This window comes from Brachionichthys hirsutus, chromosome 20, assembly GCF_040956055.1.
Source record: "Brachionichthys hirsutus isolate HB-005 chromosome 20, CSIRO-AGI_Bhir_v1, whole genome shotgun sequence".
Taxonomy (NCBI): domain Eukaryota; kingdom Metazoa; phylum Chordata; class Actinopteri; order Lophiiformes; family Brachionichthyidae; genus Brachionichthys; species Brachionichthys hirsutus.
Window position 1 is genome coordinate 10,168,141 of NC_090916.1, and position 13,372 is coordinate 10,181,512.

Consider the following 13,372-nt stretch of genomic DNA (forward strand, 5'->3'; position numbering starts at 1 on the left):
TTTTTCCAATTTCTCAAGGTACAATGCAAACATTTTACATTTGTTGATAAATCCAGAAAAGGAGGGCTGACTACTGTGATCAATAATACAATATTTACATTGATGATGATACGCCTCCTCTTTGGAGGGGAACCGGGAAGCTGAAGATGGAGGGAATCACACCATCTCTGAGTCGGACAGCCCGTCCTGTCCGGTCTAAATCCTCTTTCTTAAAATGCTGACTGCAAATTAATTAATACTAATAATAATAAATAATAATAATAAATTATAATCCATAATAACAATAAATTATAATTCATAATGATAATAATAATACATTATAATTCATAATAATAATAAATTATAATTCATAATAATAAATTATAATTCATAATAATAAATTATAATTCCTAATAATAAATTATAATTTATAATAATAACAAATTATAATTCATAATAATAAATTATAATTCATAATAATAACAAATTATAATTCATAATTATACTAATAAATTATAATTCATAATAATAACAAATTATAATTCATAATTATACTAATAAATTATACTTCATATTAATAATCAATTATAATCAATAATAATATTGCATTGGTTTTATGTTGTGCTTTTCTTACAGAAACTCAAAGACGCTTTACATTATTCATTCCTGTAACTTTGTATATATTTTTTCTTTATTGCGTTGTGAAGCACTTTGTGGCCTTTTGCCTGTGAAAGGAGATCTATGAATAATATATAATATATAACTAACATTTACTTCCTGACTGAAACTAAATGATGAGCTCAGGTAACGACCAGCAGGTCGAGCCTCGACGTCACCAACAGCAGAACCTGTCAGGTAAAGATGGACCCTGTTCGGATCATGGGTTCTGTTGTCTCAGCTGAAGAACTCAAGGTGGGACTTTTATTATTCCGCATTGACTCTACCAGGAACATGAGCGCAGTGAAAGTGGAGCAGAAAGCGGAGCAGCATCCGGATCAAACATCAACAGCGGCTCACGTTTCTGTCGGTCCAGAAGTTTTCAGCGTCCAGAACTCAGAACCTGCTGAGACGCTCAAACAAAGACTCTGACGCAGCTTAAAATAAGATCCATTCTACTTTCGCTTTTGATTCACAACCTGTGACAGTTCTGCCGGGATACAAGCGACGTCATCGCTCAGACTAAATTCTGATTGGCTCAGACTAAATTCTGATTGGCTCAGACTAAATTCTGATTGGCTCAGACGGACGGGGAAGTCCGCTCCTCTCGGGTTTTGTCCTCACTTCACCCTTGATGGTCGGACTGGAAGCTTTAAAGAATCTTGTGGCTGTTCTGTTGTTTGAGCTGCAGATGGGACAGTTCACGATGAAGACCTCGGTTCTGGTTCTGGTTCTGGTTCTGGGTACAGGTGTACCTGGGGCGGTGGGAGGTGAGTTTCTATCCTGCTGTCTGGGTTGACGGTTCTGTTGTTGGACTTCCTGACATGTTAGGAGTCTAGAAATGTCCAAACGGTACCGACCCGCCATCTTAAAGTTCTTCCTGTAAAGTCCATTTACTTCAGGTCCAACTGGGACAGGAGGACAGAGGTAGTTCTTCCTTCTTTGTCCTCTTTAATTTGATGGGTTCAGAACCTCCGGCTCAGACGGACATCAGACCTGATGACGGAGGTGTGCTGGTGTCGGTCGGTGGTTCTGCTGAGGTCCAACAACAAACCGGTTTAGAGATGGTTTCCAAGCTGCGTCTTCATGATAGAGTTTGTCCACCAGAGAGTGGACAGCTTTATTCTCCAGCTGACAAATGTCCTGATCCGTTTGGATGGGTTCTGACCCGTGTCAGCCTCAGAACCCAGCATGGACTGGACCGCACGGTTTCCACACCGAACTATGAGCAGGGGACGGATTTGTTCAGCATTCTGGACGTGACACAGAAACAGGACGTCCACGTCTTCAGACGACGGCGGAGGTTCTGAGGAGAACAACAATGGAAGTGTCAGAACTCAAAGAGAACAAATCAGAGAACCTTCCTGTTGATACCTGAACAGAACCAACTGTTAGAACCAGGACGAGAAGGAAGAGACGTCAGCTGATGATGGAGGGAATGTTGGAACGTCAGAGGATCAGAATCCGCTCTGAATCCAGACTGTAACGGGTATTATAACTAGTGTTATAACTTGTGTTATAACCGGTGTGATAACTGATGTTAGACTGGTATTATAACTGGTATTATAACTGGTATTATAACTGGTGTTATAACTGCTGTTATAACCGATGTTAGACTGGTATTATAACTGGTATTATAACTGGTATTATAACTAGTGTTATAACTTGTGTTATAACCGGTGTGATAACTGGTGTTATAACTGATGTTAGACTGGTATTATAACTGCTGTAATAACTGCTGACTGGTATTATAACTGATGTTAGACTGGTATTATAACTGCTGTAATAACTGCTGACTGGTATTATAACTGGTATTATAACTGGTATTATAACTGCTGTTATAACTGCTGTTATAACCGATGTTAGACTGGCGTTCTTTCTTATATAGAACCGTGTCCTTCAAATATTAAATATATCAATATTAATGAGAAATATTCATCACAAAATCTGTTGTGAGTGAAACAGGCTTTGGGTTCTGCAGGTTCTGCCCATCAGGACCTGACGGTGTTTCGGGACCGGGTCACACCTTTATTTGTTGTGGTGCTGAAACCCAAATCTTTAGGATCAAACCGTTTTAATTCACAAACTCTCCGACATCTGGCCTTGAAAATGATGCCAGTTATCAGCTGATGGTGGAAAATGACCAGCGCGACTTTGTGAAACCAGAGAAGAAGAAGTTCTGCTGGGTTTCAGCTGCAGGAGCCTCAGAGTTCAAACCTGTGATCAGAACCAGAAGTTGTCATCGGTCACAGGTTCAGGTGTGAGTGGAGAGCAGGAAGTGATGTCATCAGGTGGAAACAGGTTCAACCTTCAGATCGTGATTCTGGTTTTTCTTTCAGAGACTCACTCTTTGAAGTATTTCTACACGGTGTCTTCTGGAGTCTCAAACTTCCCGGAGTTTGTGTGTGTTGGTTTGATCGATGACGTCCAGATGGATCACTATGACAGTAAGACCAAGAGAGCAGAACCCAAACAGGACTGGATGGACAAAGTCACAGCAGAGGATCCAGAGTACTGGACCCGACAGACGAGGATCGAAGTGGGGAACCAAGAACGGGACAAATTCAACATGGAAAATTTAAAGAAGCGCTTCAACCAATCAGAAGGTTTGTTTGTGTTTATTAAATGTTGTGTTCATGCTGTAGAAAGTAAACACACACACACACACACACACACACACACACACACACACACCTCTGCAGGAACCCTTTTGCATCACTGCTGGGTTTCTAAAGCTCCGGGACACAGACTGGTTCTGCTGGTTCTGCTGGTTCTGCTGGGTCCAGTGAGGACCAGGTCGATGACTGGAGTCTGTCTCTCTCTCAGGTGTCCACATTTTCCAGTGGCTGTACGGCTGTGAGTGGGACGATGAGACTGGAGAGGTCACTGGTTTTGAGCAGTATGGTTATAATGGAGAAGACTTCATCATCCTGGACCTGAAGACGGAGACATGGATCGCTCCCAGTCCTCAGGCTGTCATCACCAAACACAGATGGGATCATAATAGAGCTCTGATGGAACACAAGAAGCATTACCTCACCCAGGAGTGTCCTGAGTGGGGGAGGAAGTATCTGGAGTATGGGAGGAGCTCTCTGCTGAGAACAGGTAGAAGCACATCACCTGGTGGAGTTTCAAACCAACAACCTTCATGTTCCTCTGCTGTTTCTGACCCACACACAGAGACACACTCTGTCCTTTACCTCTCTGTCCTCTTCTCTCCTTCAGTCTTCTTCTCCTCTGCTCCTCCCTTCTTTTGTTGCCTCCTCTCCTCTGAGGTTTATTTGCGTCGTTTCAGTGTCTCTGGCGACAACAGTGATTCCTGATGACGTGTCTGTCTCCTCCTCCAGAGCTCCCCTCTCTAACGTGTCTTTGTCTCCTCCTCCAGAGCTCCCCTCTCTAACGTGTCTGTCTCCTCCTCCAGAGCTCCCCTCTCTAACGTGTCTTTGTCTCCTCCTCCAGAGCTCCCCTCTCTAACGTGTCTTTGTCTCCTCCTCCAGAGCTCCCCTCTCTAACGTGTCTCTGTCTCCTCCTCCAGAGCTCCCCTCTCTAACGTGTCTTTGTCTCCTCCTCCAGAGCTCCCCTCTCTAACGTGTCTTTGTCTCCTCCTCCAGAGCTCCCCTCTCTAACGTGTCTTTGTCTCCTCCTCCAGAGCTCCCCTCTCTAACGTGTCTTTGTCTCCTCCTCCAGAGCTCCCCTCTATAACGTGTCTTTGTCTCCTCCTCCAGAGCTCCCCACTCTAACGTGTCTTTGTCTCCTCCTCCAGAGCTCCCCTCTCTAACGTGTCTTTGTCTCCTCCTCCAGAGCTCCTCTTTATAACGTGTCTTTGTCTCCTCCTCCAGAGCTCCCCACTCTAACGTGTCTTTGTCTCCTCCTCCAGAGCTCCCCTCTCTAACGTGTCTTTGTCTCCTCCTCCAGAGCTCCCCTCTCTAACGTGTCTTTGTCTCCTCCTCCAGAGCTCCCCTCTCTAACGTGTCTTTGTCTCCTCCTCCAGATCTCCCCTCTGTAACGTGTCTTTGTCTCCTCCAGAGCTCCCCTCTCTAACGTGTGTCTGTCTCCTCCTCCAGAGCTCCCCTCTCTAACGTGTCTCTGTCTCCTCCTCCAGAGCTCCCCACTCTAACGTGTCTTTGTCTCCTCCTCCAGAGCTCCCCTCTCTAACGTGTCTTTGTCTCCTCCTCCAGAGCTCCCCTCTCTAACGTGTCTTTGTCTCCTCCTCCAGAGCTCCCCTCTCTAACGTGTCTTTGTCTCCTCCTCCAGAGCTCCCCTCTCTAACGTGTCTTTGTCTCCTCCTCCAGAGCTCCCCTCTATAACGTGTCTTTGTCTCCTCCTCCAGAGCTCCCCACTCTAACGTGTCTTTGTCTCCTCCTCCAGAGCTCCCCTCTCTAACGTGTCTTTGTCTCCTCCTCCAGAGCTCCTCTCTATAACGTGTCTTTGTCTCCTCCTCCAGAGCTCCCCACTCTAACGTGTCTTTGTCTCCTCCTCCAGAGCTCCCCTCTCTAACGTGTCTCTGTCTCCTCCTCCAGAGCTCCCCTCTCTAACGTGTCTCTGTCTCCTCCTCCAGAGCTCCCCTCTCTAACGTGTCTTTGTCTCCTCCTCCAGAGCTCCCCTCTCTAACGTGTCTTTGTCTCCTCCTCCAGAGCTCCCCTCTCTAACGTGTCTTTGTCTCCTCCTCCAGAGCTCCCCTCTCTAACGTGTCTTTGTCTCCTCCTCCAGAGCTCCCCTCTCTAACGTGTCTTTGTCTCCTCCTCCAGAGCTCCCCTCTCTAACGTGTCTTTGTCTCCTCCTCCAGATCTCCCCTCTCTAACGTGTCTTTGTCTCCTCCTCCAGAGCTCCCCTCTCTAATGTGTCTTTGTCTCCTCCTCCAGAGCTCCCCTCTCTAACGTGTCTTTGTCTCCTCCTCCAGAGCTCCCCTCTCTAACGTGTCTTTGTCTCCTCCTCCAGAGCTCCCCTCTCTAACGTGTCTTTGTCTCCTCCTCCAGATCTCCCCTCTCTAACGTGTCTTTGTCTCCTCCTCCAGATCTCCTCTCTCTAACGTGTCTTTGTCTCCTCCTCCAGATCTCCCCTCTCTAACGTGTCTTTGTCTCCTCCTCCAGAGCTCCCCTCTCTAATGTGTCTTTGTCTCCTCCTCCAGAGCTCCCCTCTCTAACGTGTCTTTGTCTCCTCCTCCAGAGCTCCCCTCTCTAACGTGTCTTTGTCTCCTCCTCCAGAGCTCCCCTCTCTAATGTGTCTCTGTCTCCTCCTCCAGAGCTCCCCTCTCTAACGTGTCTTTGTCTCCTCCTCCAGAGCTCCCCTCTATAACGTGTCTTTGTCTCCTCCTCCAGAGCTCCCCTCTCTGTGTCTCTGTCTCCTCCTCCAGAGCTCCCCACTATAACGTGTCTTTGTCTCCTCCTCCAGAGCTCCCCTCTATAACGTGTCTTTGTCTCCTCCTCCAGAGCTCCCCTCAGTGTTTCTCCTCCAGAAGACTCCTTCCTCTCCCGTCAGCTGCTTCGCTACAGGTTTCTACCCAGACAGAGCCGCTCTCTCCTGGAGGAAGGATGGGGAGGAGCTTCATGAGGAGGTGGAGCACGGAGAGATCCTCCCCAACCATGACGGAACCTTCCAGATGAGTGTGGACCTGGACCTTTCATCGGCGGCGGCTGAAGACTGGAGGAGGTACGACTGTGTGTTCCAGCTCTTCGGTGTGAAGGACGACTTGGTCACCAGACTGGACAAAGGAAAGATCTGGACCAACTGGGGTGAGACTGGGCTCAGGGGGTGAAGGTGGGGACACATTTCTGTCTCTCTGATGGTCCAGATCATGGGTTTGAAGAGTTGGACAGAAGTTTTGTTTCTTTCATTGTTGTTTGCTGTTTTCTGTGTAACTTTAGAGTTCAGATAATCAATAAGCCACCCGGGACCCAGACAACGGTACCAGAACCCTAACCCGGTACCTGCACAGAAGGCGGAAGCCTTTGAATCAGTGATAATGAAACTCTCTTTAAAAAGTCAAGCTTCTGTCAGACCATTAGAACACGTAAAGAAGAGTAGATTTAGTGTCTTTATTTGAGCAGTGGACGAACGGATCTGTCTGTAAATCCGTCACAGGACAGTTTATTGGACGAGTCTCCCTGAGACTGGAACCAACATCAGGACAGAAAGAAACACAGACCGTCTTCCTGTGGACAGGTGGACATGAAACCACCTAAACAGGACGGCAGGACCACCAACCAGGTGGTGTCCGTCTGCAGGACGGTTCTGTTGGGACATGGACGTTGTTCTCTGACTTGTTGTTTTCTGCTCTCCAGAGGAACCCACTAACGGGAACGCCATCATCATCATCGTCATCACTGCAGCGGTTCTTCTCGTCCTCACGGCTGCCGTTGGATTCAAGCTGTACAGACAGAGGACAGGTGAGCGACCCAGACAGAACCAGTCTCTGTCTCCTGGCTTTGATTGGACACTTTGACCTGATGAAGCAAACAGGAGGTGGTTTCAGCTTCAGAGTCCAGAACCACGATGACGGACCAGGGAAGACAGTCGTGCTGTGTTGACCCTTGAGTAACTCCTGGACAGTTTAGTCCATTTCAGAAATTCTAAGCTCCCTCCAGGACAACCACCGTCCTCTTTGGTGAGGCGGAGTCACAAAATCTCAACGTCCATAATTTGACTGTGTAATCCGTGTTTAACCTGTCCACGACCCTTGAGACAAAAATGTCCATTTGTTCTACATAGTGTCCAAGAAAAGGTCACAGAGGGGTGATTTTTGAAAGGGGGGTAATTTGGGCTTAAATTTGAAAACCCATATTTCCCACCGCCGTTTGTCTGTCCGGCTGTTAGCAAGATAACTCAAAAGGTTCTGGACGGATCTGGATGAAGTTTCCAGGATTTGTCGGGAATGTTTCCAGGAACAGATGATTACATTTCGGTGATGATCCAGAAGAGATCCTGGATTCTGGATCACTTGGAACTATTTGTTAATATTGCAGTCAATGGAGATTCAAAATATTTTCCTCAATATCTCAGTTGATTATTTATCAATGTTTATGGAATTTGACACAGTCACGCAGGGTGGGGGGGGGGTGTCTATCTCTCCAACTGGATCAGGTCCAGAATGAGGTCATGAAAAATATTACATTTTACAGGTGGACATTTTGTCCACTTGAAGGGTCATGAATGGGACTTTTTTTGTAACACAAGCGTTAAACTGTCCCCGGTTCCTTTCGGAGGACGTCCCGTTCTTTGTCTCCTCTGTTTAGCAGCAGCTACTTTTGTTTGATGGAGTGTTGCTGGTGATCCACTCGCATCCGTTCACCTGCAACCGTGAGCGGTGGAATGATGCGTCTTTGTTATCCAGGTAAACCTCGTCCACCTTCTGAGGACAGCGCTGAGCTCACGAAGAGACTGCAGCCGGAGGTGGACATGCAGCCGGAGGTGGACATCCAGCCGGAGGGCGTTGGGACAAGGACAGAATGAACGCAGTGAGTGTCTTTGTGTGGGACACTATGTGTAGAAGAACCTTCTGACACGGGGAGATTATTCTCTGTCAGACTTGTGAGACAAGATAGTCTTTGTCCTTTGGTGTCTTTCCCACAACAAAAGGTGAAGCGGTTTCACCTGAAGGGATCTGAGGTTGTTGGACAAAGACATTGAGTCCACCTGGACATTTAAGGTGGACTGATCGGGTTCGGGTGTGGCTTCGTGGCGTTTCTGCTCAGTTCTGTTGGTTCTGTCTCCGCAGGGTTCTGGGACAAGGAGCGGTGTCCCCACATCGTCCTGTTTGAACTGGAGTCCACCGGGTCTTCACCAGAACCCGATCCGATCAAAGATATCAGCGACGAGGATCCAGTGATCGATACTTATTGATTAGAGTCTAAACGGTGTCATTTAAATATTTCGGGGATTGTTCTCGTCTCTCTTCTCTGGAGACGTCAAGCAGGATCTTTAAGACTGTCTTCATCCAACGTCCTCCATCATTACACTTTAACTCTTCGGCTGCTGGGTTGTTTGTGCTTTCCCTTTGTCCTATTGGTCCTCCTGGGGTCATGTGATCTGAGACGAGAGACATCTGACGGCCTCTAGAGTCGTCTCTGCTGTCCGTCCTCAGAAATCCTTCCTTTGCTTCCAGTCCTCCTGGAACCTGCGGCGGGACTCGGACACTAACGAGTCCGGAGGTGTCGGAGTAAACGGGCGTGTCTTTGTTCCTCCTGGACTCCGCCCCTCCCCCAGTGCTTCCTGTCTGTTCACGGATCACAATCACTTCCTGTGTCGTTAACGAGACGAAGGCTGAAGTCGTCCTGCTGGTTCCTTTCTTTAGACAGAAATTCTGCTTTACAATAAAATCCCACATTTCCCACCTGTTTCTTGTTTGATTGCTCCGTCTCCAATCCCATGAATATTCCCGGTCCGGGTGTTTTGTTATTGGACTTCTGTGCTCGTCACAGATTGTCCATAACAAACACCATGTCCAAGCATAAGGGTGTCCATATGTGCACCTGGCACCAGGACACGCTCGGCCGCAGTTCGATGATCGACTTTGTCGTCGTATCGCCGGACTTGCGGCCGCATGTCTTGGACACTCGGGTGAAGAGAGGGGCGGAGCTGTCAACCGATCACCACCTGGTGGTGAGTCAAATGGGGGAGGACGCCGGACAGACCTGGCAGGCCCAAACGTAATGTGAGGGTCTGGTGGGAACGTCTGGCAGAGTCTCCTGTCAGAAGGAGTTTTAACTGATGGGTGGAGATTTCCTCCATCCGCAGCGTGAAAGCGGAGAACCACGATCGATACACATTTCATCACAGCAACTGCAGCGATTGATTGATCAATGGCTGATGCACAGATACAAGCAGGATCTTTTTATTTTCAAACCTTGTTTGGGTTCAGGAGGCCTCCGTCGTGCACACAGGACAAACACGTTTCCTAACACAAGTGCTGATCTTTCACCAAACCAGAAGGACGTCCCCGTGCCGTGCTGCGGGGACACTGAAGTCTGATACATTGTGTGTCTCTCGCAGAGACGGGGTGGTTGTGTTGGTTTCCTCTCCGGTCTGCGGCTGTCAGAAGGCGAGCCGGCGGTGGGGGGGGGGGGGGGGGGGCGTCTCCCTCACTTGTTGGTGCTCATTCTGGTCTGGCTGTTGGCTGGTGTCAGTTCACCCTGGCCGCCTTCTCTGGGTGGCGACTGAGAAACAGACACGACAAAGGCCTTTGAGTATTTCATGTTAAAATGTCAGACTTTTAGTCCAACATTTAATCCAACATAGCTCCCCACCCCCCCTCATAAGATCCACAAACGAGACCCTGTGTTGAAGACAGACGGGGGTGGGGGAGCTGATGGCACCACAGAGCACCGGCTCAACAGTAACTCATTCCTCAGACGTTAACTTCCACTATAATTATAATAATTTATAGACCACCAAAAACAAACAGTGTTTTTATTCAAGAGTTTGCTGAGCTGGTATCATATTTTATAACAAAGCATGACCGGATTCTTATTTTAGGAGATTTTAACATACATGTTTTTTGTCCCACTCACCCCCTTGTCAATGATTTTATTGAAACGATTGACTCTCTTGGTCTCTCTCAGGCAGTCCAAGTTCCAACACACAACAAAGGTCATACCTTGGATTTAGTCCTGCACAGTGGCGTCACTCCTGAAAACGTTGAGACTAAGGATATCTGTGTGTCCGATCATAAGGCCATTTTATTTAGTGCGATTTTATCCCCTCAGTCTTTTAATCACAGCGCACCCGTATGACGTCGGGTTTTTAACTCTTTGTCAAGTACCAAGTTTGTTGAGCGTTTTACTGCTGCTTCGTTAACTGCTTTTACTCCACCTTTTAACATAGAGGAGCTGGTCTCTCTTTTTAACACTACTTGTGAGGATATTTTGGACTCTGTCGCCCCATACAAGACCAATAAGAAAAACAGAGCACCACAACCCTGGCTAAATGAGGCCCTAAATGAACTAAAGAGAGACTACAGGAGGAAAGAACGTAAATGGAAAAAATCTGGTCTACATGTGTTTTATGAAATATGGAAAGAAGCTTTAAAAACATACCAGACATCAGTTAAAGAAGCAAGAGCATCGTTTTATTCTAACCTGATCTCAACACATAGCAACAATCCCAGAGCTCTTTTTAAAGTTTTAAATTCAGTCACACGCCCCCCCTCCTGTCATTTTATTAACCCATCCTCAGAGCTGTGTAAGGATTTTTTAAAGTTTTTTGTGAACAAAGTCAAGGTCATTCGGGAACAAATCCCCCCCCCCAACGCGTGTTTTAGATACTTTCAGTAACATCGACACTTATTTTAGTAACTTTGAACCGGTTTCACTGTCTTTTTAACTGAAATCATTGCAGGCATGAAAGCTGCAACCTGCAGCATTGATTCGATTCCCACTAAGTTTTAAAAAGAGGTTATCAACACTGTTGGACCCAGCATTTTAACAATTACTAATTGCTCCCTGGAGGAAGGTGTTTTCCCTTCAGTTTTTAAACATGCTGTGGTCCAACCTCTTCTTAAGAAACCGAACCTTGACAATACTGTTTTAAGCAATTTTAGGCCTATATCAAAACTTTCTTTCTTATCAAAAATTTTAGAAAAAGTGGTTTTAACGCAGCTTTTAGATTTTATGTGTCATAATAATATATTTGAAGAGTTTCAGTCTGGTTTTAGAGCACGGCACAGTACTGAAACGGCACTTCTCAAAGTATCAAATGATCTTCTTTTAGCTGTTGACAGGGGGGAAAGTGCTGTCTTAATTCCTTTAGATTTAAGCGCAGCTTTTGATACAGTGGACCATGTGATTTTAATTGATCGTTTAAAAACATGGGTTGGGATCACGGACGAGGCACTAAGCTGGTTCGAATCATATCTTTTGAAAAGAACTTTTGCAGTCAACATAGATAATTATGTTTCTTCTACAGCACCCATCAGCTGTGGTGTACCGCAAGGTTCGATTTTAGGCCCAATTTTACTTTCAATTTACATGCTTCCGCTGGGCCAGATCATTCGGCGGCATAACGTCTCCTTTCATTGTTATGCAGACGACACACAGATATACCTTCCCCTGAGACCTGGTGACCCAGCAAGCCTAGCTGCTGTTTTTAATTGTCTAGACGATGTTAACTGTTGGATGGCACATAACCTTCTTCAATTAAATAACTCCAAATCAGAAATCATTCTATTTAACCCCCCTGATCCCTTATGTCCTTCAGTACTTGGTCCACTATCACATAACCTCAAACCCACTGCAAAAAACCTGGGAGTTATATTTGATCACAATCTGTACTTCACCTCACACATCAATTCTACAGTTCGATCATGCTTCTTTCACCTCCGATTAATTACAAAAGTAAAGCACATGCTACAACAGTCAGACCTGGAGAAAGTAATCCACACACTCATCTTCTCAAGACTCGATACTGCAATTCACTCCTGTCTGGCACAAACAACAAATCACTGTCCCGCCTCCAACTAGCGCAGAACGCAGCAGCTCGGCTTCTTACTGGTTTTAACAGACGCCATCACATCACCCCAGTCCTTGCTTCGCTGCACTGGCTGCCAGTCCAATTTAGAATTGATTTTAAGATTTTACTGATCGCTTTTAAAGCTCTTATGGGTCTGGGCCCAACTTATATTTATGATTTATTGACTTTATATGAGCCCCCCCGCAGCCTGAGATCCTGGGGTCGAGGATTTCTGGTACTTCCGAAGTCGAGGTTAAAATCAAAAGGTGACAGAGCATTCGCCATCAGGGCCCCTCGGCTTTGGAACGACCTGCCTGAAAATATAAGGCTTGCAGATTCAGTTACTTCTTTTAAAACACTTCTAAAAACGTATTTATATAGACTGGCTTTTAATTGATGGAGTCCACTGTTTTAATTACTTTTCATTTACTTTAATTAATTTTTTTTAAATGTATTTATTTTTATATTTTGAACATAGTTTTATTATTTTATGATTATTGCTGGGTACCGAGTCTCATCGCTTGTGCCCTGACGCCACTGTTGCTTTTATACACCCATTTTACATTGATTAATGTTTGTTTAATATGTATTTTTTGTTTATATGATTCATGTTGATTTGTTATTATCTGTTAAAGCACTTTGGGAATTTTATTTCTAAAAAAGTGCTATATAAATAAAGCTTATTATTATTATTATTATTATTATCAGCAACACTACTACTACTACTGTACATTCATCTTGTCCCGTCAGGGGTCGCCATAGAAAATCATCGTCCTCCCTCACTACGTCCATGTCTCTCCTCCTGGGTCGTCCTCTAGTCCTGTCCTTTGCATCGTCCTCCCCAACACCAGACACTCTCATGTCCTCCCTCACTACGTCCATGTCTCTTCTCCTGGGTCGTCCTCTAGTCCTGTTTCCTGGCAGTTCCATCCTCAGCATCCTTCTACCGATATAGTCCCTGTCTCTCCTCTGGACATGTCCAAACCATCAAAGTCTGGTCTCTCTGACCTTGTCTCCAAAACGTCTAACCTTCACTGTCCCTCTTATTGTCTCATTTCTAATCCTGTCCAACCTGGTCACTCCCAAGGAGAACCTCAGCATCTTCATCTCCTCCCCTTCTAGCTCCGCCTCCTGTCTTTTCCTTTATTTATTAAAAAATGTTGGGAAAATTATTTCTCCTCTCCTCTCTCTTTTCCATTTGTTTGCAACGCTCAAAACGTAAGTGTTTATTTTGTAGCTCTTTAGGAGGCTCAGGTTCTACATAAGAGTAGAAGAACAAAGCCGAGACGAGTGC

At 45.9% G+C, this 13,372-nt stretch overlaps 1 protein-coding gene across 1 annotated transcript; it reads left to right on the forward strand.

Annotated features, from left to right (window-relative positions):
- The first annotated feature begins 1,342 nt into the window (after positions 1 to 1,342).
- LOC137909385 (major histocompatibility complex class I-related gene protein-like) lies at positions 1,343 to 7,435 on the forward strand. The gene is made up of 5 exons (XM_068753836.1): positions 1,343 to 1,406; positions 2,976 to 3,242; positions 3,463 to 3,741; positions 6,066 to 6,368; positions 6,918 to 7,435. The coding sequence occupies exons 1-5, from the start codon at positions 1,343 to 1,345 to the stop codon at positions 7,076 to 7,078; spliced, it is 1,074 nt and encodes a 357-aa protein (XP_068609937.1). The 3' UTR covers positions 7,079 to 7,435.
- The last annotated feature ends 5,937 nt before the right edge of the window (positions 7,436 to 13,372 follow it).

What these genes read in the sequence shown, in the direction of transcription:
- LOC137909385 (XM_068753836.1), top strand. Translation starts at nt 1,343, where the DNA reads ATGAAGACCTCGGTTCTGGTTCTGGTTCTGGTTCTGGGTACAGGTGTA. An exon ending in GCGCTTCAACCAATCAGAAG is followed by an intron (nt 3,243 to 3,462) that starts GTTTGTTTGTGT and finishes TCTCTCTCTCAG; the next exon opens with GTGTCCACATTTTCCAGTGG. An exon ending in GAGCTCTCTGCTGAGAACAG is followed by an intron (nt 3,742 to 6,065) that starts GTAGAAGCACAT and finishes CTCCTCCTCCAG; the next exon opens with AGCTCCCCTCAGTGTTTCTC.